The following is an 18,248-nucleotide window of genomic DNA, read 5'->3' on the forward strand; positions in this document are numbered from 1 at the left end:
AAACACACACGCAAAGCTACACCCATTAGAGGTTACACTGAGCGCAAAGTAGTTTTTACTTTAAGATTTTACACAAACACTTTATACTTGTTTAAGTTTCTTGAACTGATTTATTGCTTTTCCTTTTGAAACCATGCTTTCAATAACCGGAAAAGGAATTACTCAAGCCAGCAGAGCGGAAGTGCGGCTCGAAGCCACAGTTTAAAATCAGGTTAGTTTGCTTTGTTTGGTTTCCAGATTCGACAAAAGATTTAAGCTGCTGTTGCAAGATGAGAGGCTTATTTTTTGTCATCTTAAAATGTAAAACAACATGAACCCCTTCAGTGATTTTACATCGACCGTCATGGTTAAGAGCTACTCACCAGAAGCAGCATGCACAGCCTGTTGCAGTTCGGAGCCTTACCCCGGCAAAGAAAATACCCAAACACAGTCATCTTCCATGCCAGTGAAATCATCTTATAACCACCTTTGGATGTTTTTCCAATGATTTCCTTCCAGTATGTTACACAGACTGTTTCTTCCTGTGTTTCCATGTGTTTGTTTTACAAATAAACAGTCATTAAAGAAATCTTTTGCTAGCAAGCGTTAATGTCCACGTGAGATCTGTGAATTACGTTCACAGCAGGCGACACCTTGTCACCAGAGATGAGAGAAGCAGCTTGGATCAGTAGAAAGAGCCTCTCATATCCAAGACTGAAGCTGGCTACACTCTATACTAACAACCGCTCCCTCCACAGCACAGAAGTGATTCAAATAAAGCATTGTGGCAGCTAGATGCTGGCTGTGAAAGTTGAGTCTGCGGTTTTGAATTTCACTTTGGCAGCGTGATTGTTGCTGGCGAGTTTCAAAGAAATATGGCTGCCTTTGGGATACCTGTAGGACTGACCTGTATCAGGATAGATGTAGCAGGGCTCAGCGTTTGTGCCTTGAAGGACAGCAAAGTCAGTCAGCTGTTATATTTGAAAGTGTTTCTATGTCTTGTCTTTCACTTCTACCGAGTAGTTGAATTTTATTGTGTTTAAAATGTAAAAACCTATTTTTTATATACTGAAAAATATTTTGCTTCAATCCCCGTAACCCCAACAGTAACAGAAACTGAGCACAACTTACACAACAGTCAAAGCTCAAACATGTATAAGAAAATTAGGAGGAAAATAAAAATAAAGCTGTACTTTCAAATATTTGGTTTCTACTTCTGCTTGCCTGAGAGGGGAGGACCACAGAGCTTTATCTGCTGTTTTTGTGTAAATGTACCTGGAGGGCCTTGAGGTCCAGGAAGGCCAATGGGTCCTGGGGGCCCAGGGAGTCCTGGGAAACCTTCAAAACCAGTGGGTCGTAAGCCGGGGTCACCCACTTCTCCTTTTACACCTTTGGGCCCAGGAGGACCTTGAAGACCTGTGTGCACAGACAGCTTCTGTTGTCTAAAGATCATTACTGATGGTGGTTAATCCTCCGTGATCAGTGTGAATTTGTGTGTATTACCTGGACCAAAACGATCAGGTCCTGGTTGGCCGGGAGGTCCTGGAAAGCCTTGAGGTCCCTGGTCACCCCGGGGTCCTGGAAAGCCACGTAAACCCGAGTCCCCTGGAGGTCCTGCAACCAATCACAGAAGAGGTGGTTAAAGGGCCGGTGGTTCACAGGAACACGTGTAAAAAAAACTCAAGGTGTTACCTTGAATAGCATAACCCCCATTAACAACAGAGCTAGGTCCTGGGGGTCCGGGGTCTCCCTGGTCTCCCTACAAGATGTACCCAAAAAACAGGTTAGAGCAGAAATATTGATGGTATCATCTCTCTAAACCAACATATAGATAAGTAACCATTTTTAGTTAGCTAACCATAAAACCCAGAGGGTGTATCTGAAAATGTGTCATTGTGGCAGAGTGATATTAACATTTTGTGCTTTCAGTGATGCTCGTTTGCTCCTCTGGCTGTAATGAGCGGTTGTTGAGTTACTGCCTTCTTCTCAGCTCAGAGTAGTCAAGCCACTCTCCTTTGATATTAAGAAGGCATCTTCACCCACCTTGCTTCCTCATTCTTTGCTCGGTTTGAACCTCAGCAGGTCATCTTGACCATGTCAACATGTCCAAATACGACTGCTGCCATATTATCAGCTGATTAGATATTTGCGTTACCAAGAAGTCAAAAGGGTTTAATGAAATGACCTGTAACTGCTAAGCTAGGGTAGTGTCTATAAATGAAGATCCGTGATTAGGCAATTTAATTATTGTTAATGTTTTATATTAAAAAATATCCGCTTTTACAAGTCGTCATTACCTCTGTAACAAGAGTAGTATATGTGACAGATAGAGCAATAAAAATTGCTACCATCAGTGTGAGCACAGTAGCCCCATCTGCTGGTGAAATAGCAGAGAAGCTTTATACAAACTTTGCCCTTTCAGCTGCTGCCTTTATGCCTACGGCGTGTGGATCTGATATATTGTGGTGTTATAAATTCACAGGTTCACTACAAATGATATAAAACTTCTTTTTAGTAAGAAATGTTGATGTCTCTTTAAAATAATTAGGATATAGGAAAACACAGCTGTAAGAAAATACCCCTGACTTGTACCATACATCTGCTTTAGAGGAACAGTGATTCTACCTTGAATCCTGGGTATCCCGATGAGCCTGGGGTGCCTGGACGTCCTTTGGGTCCCTGGGTGGAAGAAGAAAAATTAATCTAAATTGAACATACTGTACAGGTTTAAAGACTAATGGCTATCATGCCGTGCAGCAGGGGTGTCTGTGTTGACAATAATATATATATTTTGTCATGAGTTAGGAAATAAGAGGATGCAGTAACTCCTGAGTTTCCTATAGATATTATGAGGTTATCTGAAGTGTACTTCGAAGTATGTACTGTATTTTTTCTTGGTTTTTGTGGGACTTTTTGGTTGTGAATGCACATGAATATGACCTTAGAACTGAAGAAGCTTCTCGGATGAGAGGTGAAACGTCTTCAAGCAACTTAAAGAAGTCCAGACGCTTTTCTTTGCAAGCTCCTTTGACAACATGGAGTAAGGGCAACAAATGTGTTGCTCTTTTTTTCTATGATTTAAGACCATCAACTACATTTTTACATGAAACCCCAATTCACTAAATAAAGGTAAAATTATATTTGTTTAAGAGAAAAACATTTCTATGTTCTATGTAGGAAAGACCATGTGTCTAATATAAGAGGATAACTGTGGGGATGAAGGCAAAGAGACAATTACTTTCACCTGTAAGCCAGCTGAGTATTTTCTGTGGCTCATACAGTCTTACCTGCAGTCCTGGAACGCCGGGCGGTCCGTTAAACCCTGGAGCCCCCTGCTTGGCGGAAACACAAACAACACCCACCACAGAAGAAGAGGAAATGGTGAGAGGAGTTCCCCTCACAAAGGGAAATAAGGAAGGAATTTCAAACAGTAATGTCACTAAATGCACTTCAGCTGAAGCCAAAAAGCACAGAGTCTTACTCTGCTCCCGGGGTATCCAGGAATGCCCTTTTCGCCATATTCTCCAGGATAGCCAAAGGGTCCCTGTGATTAAGCGACAAAAAGGAAGGTCTCCTGAATCAAAATTTCTCCTAAAATGCATCTTGCATGGTGGGCATGAAATAAAAAATAAACAAGCAAACTGTTTGAATACTTACAGGTAGGCCGGGTATTCCAGGGTATCCTTTAGTTCCCTTTGGACCGGGGTCACCCTTTGAGAGAGGCAACGAGAGAGCAAAGTAAACAACAGCAAAAAATCCATCCTTGTTACGCACTCCATCCCCATTTGTTTTTCATTCATTGCCTTTAATAAATCATGGATCCTGTTCACGTGTGGTTTCTTCTTTGCGCGGTAGAGCTTTAACCGGCATTTTGTGGATGGATTTGTAGAAGTGTTCCTGAGCCCATGGAATGATTTCCATGAGTGAATCATTCCTGTTTTTAATGCCGCGCCGTCTGAGCACCCAGAGATCACAGACAACCAACAGGAATCTTTGGATTCCCCCAGATTCTCCAAATCTTTTGATATTATGCGCTGTAGATGACGACATATTTTAAGTATTAATAATTTGATATTGAAGCACATTATTCTGAAATTATTCGACAATTTGCAAATTGTTGAACCTCTGCCCTGCATTACTTCTGAGAGGCTCTTTTTATATACAGTCATGTGACTCACCTTTGGCCAGTTAACCATTTTTCTTAAAATTACGCATTTTCTCAGCTATTCATAAAATATTTGCAAATCATTGCATTCAGTTCTTATCTAGAGCACATTTAAAGCGTCACAATTTTGGGGATAAGTGGGTTTTGTATTTAATTGTGCTAAAATCAGGATCGTCTGCGACAGTCATAGTTTGTTGGACAGTCAAGTAGACGTACTCCTCTTGTTGAAATGCATGCAGCACTGTTGTGCCTCAAGTCTGTTGCATGTAATTTAATAACAGTGACTGTTAGTGCCTCCCTAATTTACAGTTTTGATGAAGTGGAATTAAAGACGTCATTTTTCCACATCTTTTCCTTCCATTTGTCTCTTATTCACGTAGCCTGAGGTTTATTATTTTGACCTTCCAGCTGTGAAACTTTTACTGACTCAGGCATGCAAAAGGTCTTATAAAAAGTCTGGAGATCACTGAGGTCTCGGAGCAAGAGCTACCAAAAGAAAGGATTGTCATTATCGTGACGTAGGTGGCTTTTTTCCATCGCTGTGCGGCTGATCTGATTTAATCCTGCTTCAGTCTGATAAAAACAACACCTTGCTAAGAAAACGGTCTCATGCAGCTCGTCATTTAACAGCTTAATGTGGCTGCTGCTGTCTGCTTAGACCCTAAAGCACTAACATGGGGTGATTTCACCCACGTGGTGAGTAAATATCACTCAGTGGTATTTCCCAGGGGAATTCATATGCTCAAAAGGTATATAGTCAGCTGGTCACCTTCAACCTTCCCATTTTTTGTTGTTGTTGTTCATCTATCCTACTGTTTTCAGTGATGCAGGGAGTCTGTCACCTCCCTGGAAAAGGATCACATTTCCCAGGAAAAAGTTTCTTTTATTTTTGTAGATTTTTTTCTCTTTGATACCTTTTTTTGTAGAGGGGAAATAAAAGAAGAGTCCTTTTTGCCGTGCATTTTTCTACTTTAATACGTTTTGGGAAGCATGTTTTAACTGATTTATTATATCAGGGGAAATGTTCCCCGACATTAGCGATAGCGTTACAAAACTAGATGTTAGTGTTGTGAATGCGTTCAATATAAAGCTGCAGCATTAGCATAGTGTTGGTTTTTAACTTTCTGAGTGGCCATAGGCTCAGAAACTATTCTGCTCGCCTCTACAAACAGAAGTTAGATGCATTCACAGAAAGTCTTGGTAAAGGACAGGAAGCTTTTTGCTTGTGTTTATATTGATCAGCCACGCTGGAGCGTGCTTTGGTTGCATGAAGCAAAAACAATATGTGTTGGGCAAATAGAGAGCTCGCGTTTCAAGAAATCTGCCAGATGACCATCGCTGTCATGTGGCAATAATTAAAAATCTACTTTTCCCAGTGACACATGGACATAACAGGAAGTCTTGGTTTGGATGTGTCGGTTACACCAAAGGAAAATGTCAGTTTCTCTCATTCATAAAGCAGTGAACCTGGGAGAAAAGTATGTAAGTAAGTGAAGCATACAAGTTTACCAACACATGATGGTGTCGATCACTTTCAGGCTGTTGCCACCATTAAAATGACTTTTTTATGTTTGAAACTGATTTTTTTGTGACAGTGAAATAAAACGCTAATTATGACTCGTGTTTCCCAACAAACCTGCATTCCTTTGTCTCCTTTGGGAAAACCCACAAACTCCACAACGCCATTGATCATTGGCTGGCCGGGGTCACCAGGCAAGCCCATGTCGCCCTGGATGCGGTGACCAAGGAAGAAAGAGCTGTTTACGCTGACGAAGCGCGGGAAAAAACAACCCCAGCTTTTGGAACGTTTAGGGGAAGAGAGAGCAGACTGTGGACTGGAGGATGGACGGCATGAGGCCGCGCAGGAAGCGGCTGAAGAGAGCGCAGACCGAGGAGAGGAGCGAGGAGCTTTATGGATGAGGATGAAGAGAGGCTGGTGTTTGTTGTTTCTTTACAACTTTAATCCTACTTACAGAAACTTTGAAGGAGGTTCAGACAGTAATAGTCAGATTCAATTTTAAGTTTTTTTTAACTAATTATAAACAGATTTGATTTCTTTTGGCAGATCTCCTCATGTTTCCAAAATTGTCTGTACTCAAGATGTGTCAGTCTGTGTCATGTGCTTGAAAGCTACCAAAAAATTAACTTTTTATCCAACGGGCAGCTTTAGGATCAATAGTTTGAACTTGAAAGCTCAGACATGCTGAGTTTATAACAGTTTATAAAAGTTTATAACAGAAACTTTTCACTAGGGTCCATTTTGCCGTCTTCACTAGACTGCAGTTTAATGCATAAACGTTATAAGCCTCAAACACATTGCACAATGACAACACATCCCAAGGAAGAAAAACTATTTTATCCAAACACCTTTCACAATAAAAGCTTCCTGGTTTTGGTGCAGAGCAATTTTTACTGAACCTAAACTCAGTGGTTTTCCAGCAGTTAATGATTCAGCACCTTTAATGCCATAGTTTGTCTCTCACACTCACAGTCTGCAGCATCTGTGTTGCTTTCATTACTTTTATTACAGCTGTAAAACAAATATGGGATAAATACTGTATGTCTTAAATGATCTTAATAAAAAAATTCAGGTTGGCTGAAAAATGTAAATGATTTTTTCTCCAAATTCTGATTAAAGATGCACGACTGCTGCTCTCTGTGAGTCTGGACAGTGATGACCGACCTCTCCTCCACCTCTCCCCGTGTCTCCTCACGTCCTCCCTCGGCTCCTTGTTTCCTCCCTCCAGCACGTCCTCCTCTCTGAGGTTTGTAAGGTTTGCTGCAATCACTGCTCCTCTTCTTTATTAGACCTTTGGCCTGCCTACTGCTGCATCGTTGCACTTCTTTCTTTTGGTTACTTTCTGCAGTGAAACCCCCACCACATCCTTGCGTGTGTTTTTGTGTGTCTGTTGTGTTAGCTCAAAAACCTTCGCTCCTTCCCTTCCTTTGCTGTGTTACCTTATCTCCTTTGTAGATAGTGAGTGTTTTTGGGCCGCTTAGCGACGTGTCGCCGGGACTACCCCTGGGTCCGGGAAGACCCACGTCACCCTAGAGTCCGAAATACACACGAAACACACTGTTAGCCAATCAGGAGACGCAAAGAGCAGAGGAGGGGAATGAAGGAAGGAAGGAGAGAAGGTGAGAGAAAGGAGAGAATGGGAGGATTATTTTACTGAAGCAAAGGTGAGAAAATAGCATCAGCACCTTGAAAAATCACATTAAATTATATTCACTGAGCAGAGCAGATCTGGACTCTCAGTACAGTGTGAAGCAGAGTAGCATCAGAGCTGATCAGATGCAACTAATGACCTCAGTTTTCTTTTTTCAAAGTTAATCTAACCTGCTGTTATGCATATAAATGTGCACACAGTCGATAAGGGACATCAGTCCTTATACTGAAAGTAGATCTTTTTAAAGCTTCTTTAGGCGAGAAGGTGACACCTGCACACTCTGTACGCTGCACAACATGAGGTGTATCACTCCTCCGGTTTTCCACCTGGAGACAGCGTTTACACTACAGTCTGCCTTTGGTGGCAGCTGTGACATTTAGCTGTCGCCTCATTGCTCTGACACAGAAAATAATTGTCTAATTTACCTTAAAGTCTTCAGCTCGACCTCCTGTTCTTTTGTCTTCAAACCATACACCATTTCAGGTCTCACTAACATTTTTTAAATCTTCTCTTTCCCACTTGCGGTTATCCTTCTGTCACAAATCACCTCTGACACTCGGCTCCACCCACTCCCACTTGACTGCACTCTCTTTTCTACCTCTCTTGTGCACTGCTCCTTGATTGAATGCTTGACCTCAGGTACCTTGACCACCTTTGCTTCTTGCATGTTCACCTTTCCACCTGTCTCCCTCTCATTCACAGACATGTATTCTGTCCTGCTTATACTGACTTTCCCTTTTTCCCCCAGAGCAGACCTCCACCTGCTCCCGACTCTCACTACAGATCACAGTGTCATCTGCAAACATTGTAGTCCGCAGAAACTGCTGCCTTACAGTTGGACTCTTTTCTGTCATATAAATTTACTGCATTTTTTAAAAATGGTGACGCTGGTGGAGCAAAAGAAAAAGGAGGCAAAAAAAAAGAGGGTAAAATATAAATATAAGGCTCAAAAACAGATTAGAGAAGGTAAAGGAATAATAGCCGTGATAGATAAAAAAGAAGAAAGCTTAGTGACACTTTATATATTATAGTCAGTGTATAAAAATTCAAGGCCAGAATTAAAGAGAAATACACATGCTGCACATTTGTTTACTGAAAAAAAGTGTAATTCAATCCTAAAAGTGCATTTCACCAGGCTGGAGAAGATCCAGCTGTTTCCACATTCACTTCATCCCTGTTTTTATCCTTGCTCAGTCGCTACGGGTTTTGGTTGATCACAGCATGCATGCAGTGTGTGAGGAAGATGATTGTTAGTAGCACCTGTGCCATTTGTTCAAACGGTATGGGCGGGTGTGTGGATTGATGAGCGGGTGGTGAATAAGAAGTCAAGGAGTGGGAGAATGACCTACAAGTCTCAGCAATCATCACCAGAGGCCTGATGTGGTCAAGATGGGTAAATAAAATCATACAGGAAGCAGGAGCGAGTGATTGCAGCACCCAGTTACAGCCCACAGGTTACAGTCCTCCAGAGTGACAACTCAGAAATTTCAACTGGTAAAAGTCCAGGGTGGGATAGACTCACATAAAGTCAGCTGGGATTAGCTCCAGCCCACTCGCAAATCTGAACTGGAGAGGTGTTTTTGAAACTGGATGGATGGGACGAATTTTGGGTGAATTATGGTGAGAAATCTCTGAGCTGTCATTCAACAATAAAGAAACCAGTCCGTGAAGCCACTGGACATCGGACAAACTCCCCGATCTAAAGAAAAGAAAAGAAATTGCCAAAATAATTGAACTTGGAGTTGAGCTGGTCAGGATTAAGCTGAGCGATCTGTCTCAGGGAGTCTGCGTTTGTCTCAGCGGCAGCACGGATCACATGAAGAACAAACCAGACCGAAACAAGCAGAGGCTCATGTGATTGTTTTTATCATTCAGGAAACAGATGCAAAAATCAGTCCAACACATGTGTCAAGAAGAGGATGGAGAGAGGAGGAAGGTGGAGGGATGCAGGAGCGGGTGGGGTTAAAAGGAGAAGGAGGGAGGGATGCAATGGACGGAAGAAGAGCAGGCTGTGCCACCACCAAAATGTTAACATGCACGGCATTAAATCAATGAACTTTAGTGTCATTCGAGCCGACACACACGCACACACACGCACACACACGCACACACACACACACACACACACACACACACACACACACACACACACAGCTGGAGCACTTAAAGCCTGCTGTTGTCATTAGTGGTTGTAGAGCAGTGATTGCCAAAGTGTCAGTTGGGGCCCCCTGGTGGACTTTGCAGGTACTGCAGGCATGCCACAGTAACACTGTGTACAGTTCCTAATTCTATCATGAATATGAAATTATCACTTAAGAACAAAGTGAATTAAAGCAGAATTTTCTGGCTTTAAGGGGGCCACAGCACTTTTCACTTTGGGAATGGCTGCTTTACAATATAGAATCCATAACATTTTACTACAAAACAACGTGAAACGGTGGTTAAAGAACGTTTTTCACCAACATAATGACTTAAATCAGAGCTCTGCTTTAATAGCAGTTTATTATTAGCATTTGGGTCCCCGTGAGGTTAAAAACAAGTTTTTGCTCCAACAAATAGAAAGATTTTTTTCTTTCTTTGGAAAGAAACTGGGGGCAGACATTTATATACATCTTATAGTGATGCTTCCATCAACAAATAAATGTAACTTGGTATAAATTCTAAAAGGAGACAAAGCTATTTCCTGTGTGCCCCTGCATGCCCTCACTGCTGATTTCCTGTTTCTCCTTTCTGTGACACGAGACTACATCCTAATCTTAAACACAGACTGTACAGAAAAGATGAGTCACAGGCTTATTTTTCTGCAGTCAAATGTGTTTAGCGAGCAGTGGACGTTTTGCTGACTTGTCAGTCACAAGGCTTTCATACTTTAAAGCCCACCCTTCTTTATACTGTGCTGTTAATCTTTTTTTTTCTTTTCAAATGTTCCCTTTATCCCTCCATCCTCCTCTGTCACACCAAACATCTGCATGCCCACCTTCACTAGAGCCACACATCTTCCCTGAAGTCTTCCTCTTGTCCTCCTGACCGGCAGCTCCATCTTCACTGTTCTTCCCTCCTCTGCACATATCCAAACCATCTCAGCCTTGCCTCTCTTTAACCGTCTTCAAGCTGCTCAGCCTGAGCTGTTCCTCTGATGCACTCATTTCTAACTCTGTCCAATCTGCTCACGCTTCTGTTTTACTCTGAGTAGGAATCTAACTTATAAAACATGCTTTTGCAGATAAAACCATAAAAAATTAACACATAGATAGTTACACTGACTGTGGCAAACTTTAGACGCAGAACACTTTGCTTCCATATTTGTAGCATAAAGGGAGCACAACCATGGTTCCTCTTTGCGGTCTTTTTTACACGTGTGCGATGAATGAATCACTGCCACGAGCAGCATCAGCAGTGCTGCTTGTGTACGTGTGACTTAATTTTATAAATCTGTTGCGAGCTCTGTGGTTTACAGCGTACCTTGTCTCCTTTCTCTCCTTGAGATGCGTCACTACGGCTCCCCTAAAAACAAAAAAGGTTCATATGTACTTCTGGACAACAATGAGAGAATAAGAGAGGCTACCAAAAGGCAGCCATTTGTCTAAATTATTATACTTACCATTGGCCCTGGGGGACCGGGAGGACCTGGTGGGCCCTATAAACAGGACAAAGAGTCAGACTAAGCTTAATAAGTTAAAGATAAATAAACCTACATTCTGGCTTTAATGTGACTGGAACTAATTTATCACAGGGTTTGCAGGTTATACCACTTTTAAGCTAAAAAAATGTGCTACTAATATCTCTAAGTTTTAAACATGCTGTTACATAAAACCTAAATGCCTTCTTGCATAGAACTTTTATGAATGTACGATATTTAATGAAGCAATATTAAAGAAATCGTCACACAAGGCACTAGAACAGTTTTTCCTTCATAATCACTGCATTCAGCATACTGCAAATTAGAAATTAATTAAACAAAAGAAAAGAAAAGTGAAGGTGTAGATGCAGGGATCGGTCTGAGGAAGAGGAAACAGATAAATGAGTTTACATACTGGGTATCCTTCAGGTCCTTCGGGACCAGGAAAACCGACTGGACCATAAAGACCTTGTAAACCCTGCAGACATAAAACAAATGAAAACAAACCCACGTTACACAGCGGTGCTGTTTTCACTGTGGTGTAACATTATTTTAGACCACACATTGCTAACATCCAGTGCATATTTCACAGAGCTCAGTCGTACTACTACTTGCATTAAATATTTATGCTGTTGGGTGAAATAGTGAAAGAAACTCTTACAGGTGGGCCAGGGGGTCCTGGGTCACCCGGGCGACCCTGTATAGCCTAGATGAGGGCAATAAAGAGAAGAGCAAACAATAAATAAGATGCACCAACACCTCTGCACACATGGCAGAACACAGTCTTCTTCATTTGTGGCAAACATTGGGATTTTTATTCATGGTTATCAGCAGGAGTCAAAGTGGGCCAAATGCCACTCCAGCAGCTTCGGTAAATGAGAACTTAAATCTGTTAGCAGCTTTCAATAAACTGTATCAGGCTGGCAGTCGATCCAGCTGATGCCATCGAGAATAACGTCGTCCTGCTACACACAAACGTTCTGTCTGTTCACTCATGTCATGTGTTCATGCTGCAAATGTCAATAAAGTTGTGCCACAGTAACCCGTTTCCTTCATATGCTGGGTAATTTGCGGTTCAATGTGTCAAAGAGATCAACAAATATCACCTAAATTAAAAACTCTTTCAGTGCAGGTTTATGTTTGGTTTTTTTTAGGTTGTTGGACTTTTTCCTCATTAAAGATGTTGCTGAACTTGTGGTTGTTAGTTTCAGTTTGTGTTAGAGTTTATTGACAAATTGAGATGCTTAGAAAATGCAAAGAAAACACATACTAACCACACATCTATGTCTCGTTACCCTGATTACCCTTTTATGTACAAATAGTGTTGTCATTTCCTCAGGCTCTGTCTCAGTGTCTGTCGTCATCACTCTGTGTTCCTAGCCTCTTTATAACGTAGCACAGGTTTAATTTACCTCCTTATTTCATGAACTCTGACACGTTTTGTTTACATCCGCCTGCCTGTGACTCGACATTTGGATCGCTTTGATCAACAACCACTCATCAATGACCGCTGGAGGAAATCTGAACTATCAATTGCGGGAGAATTATCTTTGTGAAAATATTAGTAACCTTTGCTTCACTTTTCCACACCTTCAGTTGTCCTACTGACTACTGAAATAAAGTTTATTTAGATAACCAATCAAAACTCAAATATTAAGTGGTTTTACTGCTAAATGAGAGGACTTCCTTTTCTTTCTAATCCATAGCTTCCCTATAAGGAGATTGTGATTGTATGTATAAAGATGATGGGATGGGGGATTAAGGAGGAAAAGATGCAGGAACTAAAAGATTTGTCCAACCTAATAAAAAATGAGAGTAATGGAAGTGGAAAAGTAAAGTTTTTGCAATATTTTGATACTGCAAACAACTGAACTGCCTTGGTTAAAGAGATCAGTGAGCAGCATTAGTGTGCATGAGTGGGAGCTTACAGCATTCTCCGAGATGAATACAGGCTCTCCTTTCTGACCCTTGGGCCCACTCAGCCCCTGTTGGAGGCAAACACAACATCAGTATCTCTGTCTCTGTATGTAAATATAATATTCTAAGTATTGCTATACGTGAGATTAAAAATATGTGAGGTGAATGAAACAGGATGTCTTTCCGTACAGGAAATCCACTGGTGCCAGGGTATCCCCTCCCAAAGCCGGGATCTCCAGGATCTCCTCTGGTCCCGTTACAGCCGTCCAGTCCCGGTGGTCCTCTGCTGCCCGGCTGACCAGGGTGACCCTGCACAGCGAAGGATAATAAGGACATGATGACAAATTATAATTTGACCTCTCATTAGAATATTTACATTTCCATGATCATTTTTTTCTATATTCCTGCACTTTTTACACAATATGATCTGGAATTTTTAATGTGAAGGACGAGGAAGAGAAAAAAATCTGAAAAAAACTTGATGTTATCTTTAATGACAAGAAACCTCATTAATAAGGAAATTAATGGATACCGTTTGCATCTGTTTACTTACAGGCACACCATCACTTCCTTGGAATCCAGGCACTCCCATTGGTCCCTGCAAAGATAATAAATACTTTAAATATACAATAACTTTAAATGGAGACACCTTGTGGGCAAAACATGCAACTGCGTGCTTGGTGTAGAAAATCTGAATGTACAATGTTTGCATGAAGCATTATATTTAGCAAACTGTGATATTATTAAAAAAAAATGTATTTGCTAATTAGTTATACACAGTATGTGCATACATCATGGATCTTTTCATTAGGTACGCCTTGCTGATACTGGACTGGACCATATTTTGCCTTCAGAACAGCTTTAATTCTTCATGGCACAGATTCAATAAGGTGTCGAAAACACTGCTCAGAGATTTTGTTCTCAGATTATTCGGTAAACTCCAGAGATGCTTTTGTGGTCACTGGGATCACATTTCTTACATATTCTGAAGCCCAGTTTGAACATGTCTACATGCCACGTGGAGTTGTGATTAGCTCATTAAATGTTTGCATTAACTTAGATATTTTGTAGTAGATGTATTTTACCCTCTATAGCCAGACCCGATGCTGGCATCAGACAGGTGTCTTGCTAATTTTTTTAAAAACACCTGTAACTCCAGTAACTGCTGAATGTTTTGCTAAATTAAAAGAATTCCAACGGTTCTTGAAAGCAGCGACTCTGCACGTGTCAGGGATATTAGGGTCATTACGGTAATCCCGAGAAGAAGGTTGGTTGAGAGAAGAGAAAGTGAGTGAGTGAGAAGCAGCTCTACAGAAAACAAACATTTGAATGTGGGTTCATTTTACTTTGGGTTTTTTTTATTATTTTGTTTTTTCTGCTTTCTGTGCTATTCGTTAAGATTTGGATGTGCAGCCCTACCAGGGATTACCATAATGATATCACAGGAAAAGAACAGAAATGATGCTTTCAGGAACTGCTGATATTTTCTGTGCTAATGTTTCCTTTGATCTAAAAGTTTGACCTAAAACCAGCACTCCCATTGGTTTTAATGGGCTAACAAGGTGGCCACTGAGTGAACGAATCACATTTAATGGGAAAAACAAATTACAACCAACGTAAAGATCTGAAGCACCTACTTTGTCTCCCTTTGGACCCGACGGTCCTTTCAGCCCAAGGTGGCCCTTCTCTCCTTTTGGCCCAGAAGGCCCAAGGACCCCACGTGGCCCGTCCTGTCCAGACGGTCCAACTTCACCGAGAGTTCCTGGACGACCCTGAGAGGGGCAGAGTTCCCAACTGCAAGAGAAAAACGACGGCACAACAAGAGAAGATGGCTCACTGTTCACACAAATATGCCGCAGTGAAAAACACACACACGGGGGAGAGTAAATGGTGAGTTGTGGCTCAGTTGTTATACTCCACCTGTAAATCACACAGAGTAGCATGATCGTGGTCTACCGAGAGGCACAGCTACTGTAGGTTCACATTCAGTTGAGAATACAAAGAAGTCACAGTTCATAAAGATATAAATGAAAAATAAACTACATTTGAATATCGTCATTAGAAAGAGCCTAAAAATATTCTTTGTGTGTCGTGCCATAACTGCCTCACCCAGTCACAGGTGCATGTCCACGCCAGTCGTGACCCGAGAGGTCTGGTCAGCCATACACCCAACAAAACAGACTAACACTGGTGGCTCACTTCAGGCAAACGCACACACATTCACACAGCACCCAGAAGTACTGACAGCCTCCCGTTAGCTCACATTTTAAGCAGTTTGACTGGATAAGGAGAGGGGAGATGAACGGAGGGAGGAGTGGGCAGAGAGTGGGACAGATGCTTGTGAAGGTTTAACTTCACAGCTAAAAAAGCTAACAGAGGCCATTTTAAGCCCTTGTTATTATGTGAATGCCGCAGGAAAAAACCCAACAAAAACATAAATCCAGTACGAAAACAAAATCCATAGTAAGCTTGTCTTATATCATAAACTGAAATAAGAGTGCAGTTTCTACATGCAAAGAATGCATGTAAAAGAATGCAGCGACATGCAAAGAAATGGGCTCGTAAACTCATTATGAATAAATAATAGATTTAAATTTCCTTGAGAATATAAACTACTGCTGCAGATCTACATCTACAAGACAATCATACATATATTTATAGAGATGTTTATGAAGGATGAGACACTTTCCAACTGCTTTCTACCAGATTCGTAGCTGGAATTTAACTTAACCTAATGTGACGTGCATTAACAGACGGGGTAATATACAACAGAGTGCAAATGTATATCCGTTTACTGTATGGACAGTAGTGCACACCCCTTAATTACACACATAGAAAAGGATCACATCCCTGTATTATTTCCATGCACACATAAATAGATAAATGAAGATAATGATCTCCTCTGAGCTGGTCCTGTTCATATAGACAGAGTCTGTCTGCCTGCAGATAGAAATGCATTTCACCAAACCAGATCAGAGCCACACATACATACAGAAGGTCAAACACGAGCTTACATGTAAACACTCTTTAGGATTTAATCTAAACCACAGGGTGAATCAGGCGCATACAGCATCTGGACTGTTTAGATAAAGACTTAAACTCCTTCTTTAGATTGTACAGGAAACCACATGTGTGAGGAGCTTAAGTGGTGGTAAAATAAATAATCTCTTATTCATATATATGACGTAGTAGTTCCTAGAACAAGCAGACAAGTTATATTAGTCTATGAGAAAATGCCGTCACAATAAAAGTGTATTTCTCTCCTTAAAACCTAGAATGACTGTATCAGTGTATTGTATAACGTATATTATATGATAAATGCTTGTCAGGTGCTGCAAATCAAAAGCACCTGATTAACTGATCACCCAGAAGTGTGATCACCTCTATAAAGTCAGACGTCTTGGCAGTTTGCCGGTCTGGAGCATTCGGGAGTGTGGAGGATAGACATCAGTAATAATCCTAGACGAATAATTGTTGCTGCCCATTAATGTGGGAATGGCTATAAGGCAAAAATGCATGTGAACAAACAACCAGCCTTCACCAGAATGACTTAAAAAGAAAAGAGTCAACATATTGCAATGGTCCAGTCAAAGTCCAGATATGAACTTTGCTGAAATGCTGGTGTGGGACCTTAAGAGAGCTGTGCATAAACAAACGCTTGCAAACCTCAATGGACTGAAGCAACGTTGTAAAGAGGAGTGGGCCAAAATGCCACAACAACAATGTGAGCCACTCATAACATCATGAAGGAAACAAGTGATTCAAATTATTGCTGCTAAACGAGCTAAGCCACTGAATCATAGGGTATACATCGTTTTTCACACTGCTTCTGCAGTTTGGCCTAATTTCTGCTACATAAACAAGAACACGGTGTAACACATTGTGGGTTGTTCTTCACTTGAGGTTGTATTTACTCAATTTTGGACCAGATGTTATTTTATTATGTGTGAAACCTTGGAATTCAAAGTGGGTGTACTTGCCTTCTCGTGTTTAATGGCAACTTTTTCCAACTTTAATGACAGTAATTAAATAACTCACATTAATATCAGTGCGTTTTTAATGTGTGGCAGTGAAACACCCGCTAGCAGAATTTTGCTGTAAGTTTACAGGTAAAAACAAATTTACACGTTTTCACTTAAACACTGTAAATGTGTTTGTCTTTGTAAAGTGACAGTGATGCCAGACTGGTCTTTGTCACGCTGTCTTACCTGAGCTCTCAGCTCTTTTTCCAGCCTCAGGGCAGGCAGGTAGTGCTTAATGACAGGGCTGTGCCAGCCTGCCTGAGTTGTCTGGCCCATAGTTCACACTCACACCTGGTTTCACCCAGGGAAAATATGCAGGGATCCCATAGGAAGCTGCTTTCTTTCACGCCTTTCCTTTCATCCCTCATTCCTCCATCACTCCTTATTGAAACAACTGCTATACATCATTTCTTCTCCCTCTTTCTTTTTGGTTCTCCTTTCCTCTTCACCTTCCACCAACTTCCTACTGCTTAATCTCTGACCTGTCTTCCTCCCAGCTGTCATCACAGTTTAAGCAACATACACCTATAAATGTCTTAGCAGACCTCCAACCACTGGGTTAAGTATCTCTTTGTTTATTTAAAACTCAGCAGGTCATGGGGTCACCTTGTCCAAAGGCTCCACTGTCTTTTTAGTTTCTATTTTCAGGTCATGGGTCACTTTCAAAGCGTCTGTCTGGCCTTACATAAAAGGTGAGAGGTGAAGAGTTGGTTAAGGTGAAAAGACGATCTGGTGTCAGTTAGTGAACAGTGTTTTTTCTGCCTCAACCAAAAAAAGATGTTTACAAGCTTGTAAAATAACCAACAAATGCTAAAAATGGCTTCAAAACCGAAATCTCTGAAAGTCTGAGCTGTTTATTGTCCCTGACTCTTTGAGGGAGGTTCTGAGGGTTTAAGGCATCTGTGTATTCCCTAACATGGTATGGTTTTAAAAAACTGAGAGAGGAGGGGGAAGAGAAGAGATGAAACAAGAAGGTGGGTGAAACCCCCATAAAAACAGTTACATGTAGTTTTAAATAACATCCAGGCGGCTTTAATTTGCCATAAATTTAAAGCTGCTCTAAAATTGACCAGGGGGATTAGAACGAGTCTTTTAAACTCAACTTTATTTATATTGTAAAGTAAAAATCCTACAATAATAGAGGGAAAACCACAACAATTAGAAAACCCCCTATGAGCCAGCAGTTGGTGACGGTTGGAAGGAAAAACTTCCTTTCAACAGGAAGAAACCTCTGGCAGACCCAGGCTCAGGGAGGGGCATCCATCTGCCGTCACTGGTTAGGGGTGAGGGGACGAAGACAGGAAAATAGACACTCTAATTTAAAAGTAGAGTGGGTGTCCGTCTCCTGAATCCAAACTGGGAGCTGGTTCCATAAA

The 18,248-nt window shown here is 41.3% G+C and overlaps 1 protein-coding gene across 2 annotated transcripts in view; it reads right to left on the reverse strand.

The window, feature by feature from the left end:
• The window catches only part of col4a6 (collagen, type IV, alpha 6), a 143,695-nt gene that overhangs the window by 21,613 nt on the left and 103,834 nt on the right, over positions 1–18,248 (reverse strand). Inside the window, exons 5-21 of one of the 2 annotated variants that reach the window (XM_040046078.1) lie at positions 14,488–14,622; positions 13,404–13,448; positions 13,040–13,159; positions 12,862–12,918; positions 11,595–11,639; positions 11,349–11,411; positions 10,916–10,951; positions 10,777–10,818; positions 5,781–5,873; positions 3,637–3,690; positions 3,461–3,523; positions 3,267–3,311; positions 2,605–2,658; positions 1,672–1,738; positions 1,483–1,593; positions 1,255–1,395; positions 887–925 (exon numbers count right to left, since the gene is read on the reverse strand). In XM_040046078.1, coding sequence (XP_039902012.1) covers positions 887–925; positions 1,255–1,395; positions 1,483–1,593; positions 1,672–1,738; positions 2,605–2,658; positions 3,267–3,311; positions 3,461–3,523; positions 3,637–3,690; positions 5,781–5,873; positions 10,777–10,818; positions 10,916–10,951; positions 11,349–11,411; positions 11,595–11,639; positions 12,862–12,918; positions 13,040–13,159; positions 13,404–13,448; positions 14,488–14,622 — 1,210 coding nt within the window. Of the gene's footprint in view, positions 1–886; positions 926–1,254; positions 1,396–1,482; positions 1,600–1,671; positions 1,739–2,604; positions 2,659–3,266; positions 3,312–3,460; positions 3,524–3,636; positions 3,691–5,780; positions 5,874–7,102; positions 7,193–10,776; positions 10,819–10,915; positions 10,952–11,348; positions 11,412–11,594; positions 11,640–12,861; positions 12,919–13,039; positions 13,160–13,403; positions 13,449–14,487; positions 14,623–18,248 lie in introns of both variants that reach the window. The other variant, XM_040046077.1, reaches the window with a different exon arrangement.

Source organism: Simochromis diagramma, unplaced genomic scaffold (genome assembly GCF_900408965.1).
Source record: "Simochromis diagramma unplaced genomic scaffold, fSimDia1.1 OVJJ01000338.1, whole genome shotgun sequence".
Taxonomy (NCBI): Eukaryota; Metazoa; Chordata; class Actinopteri; order Cichliformes; family Cichlidae; genus Simochromis; species Simochromis diagramma.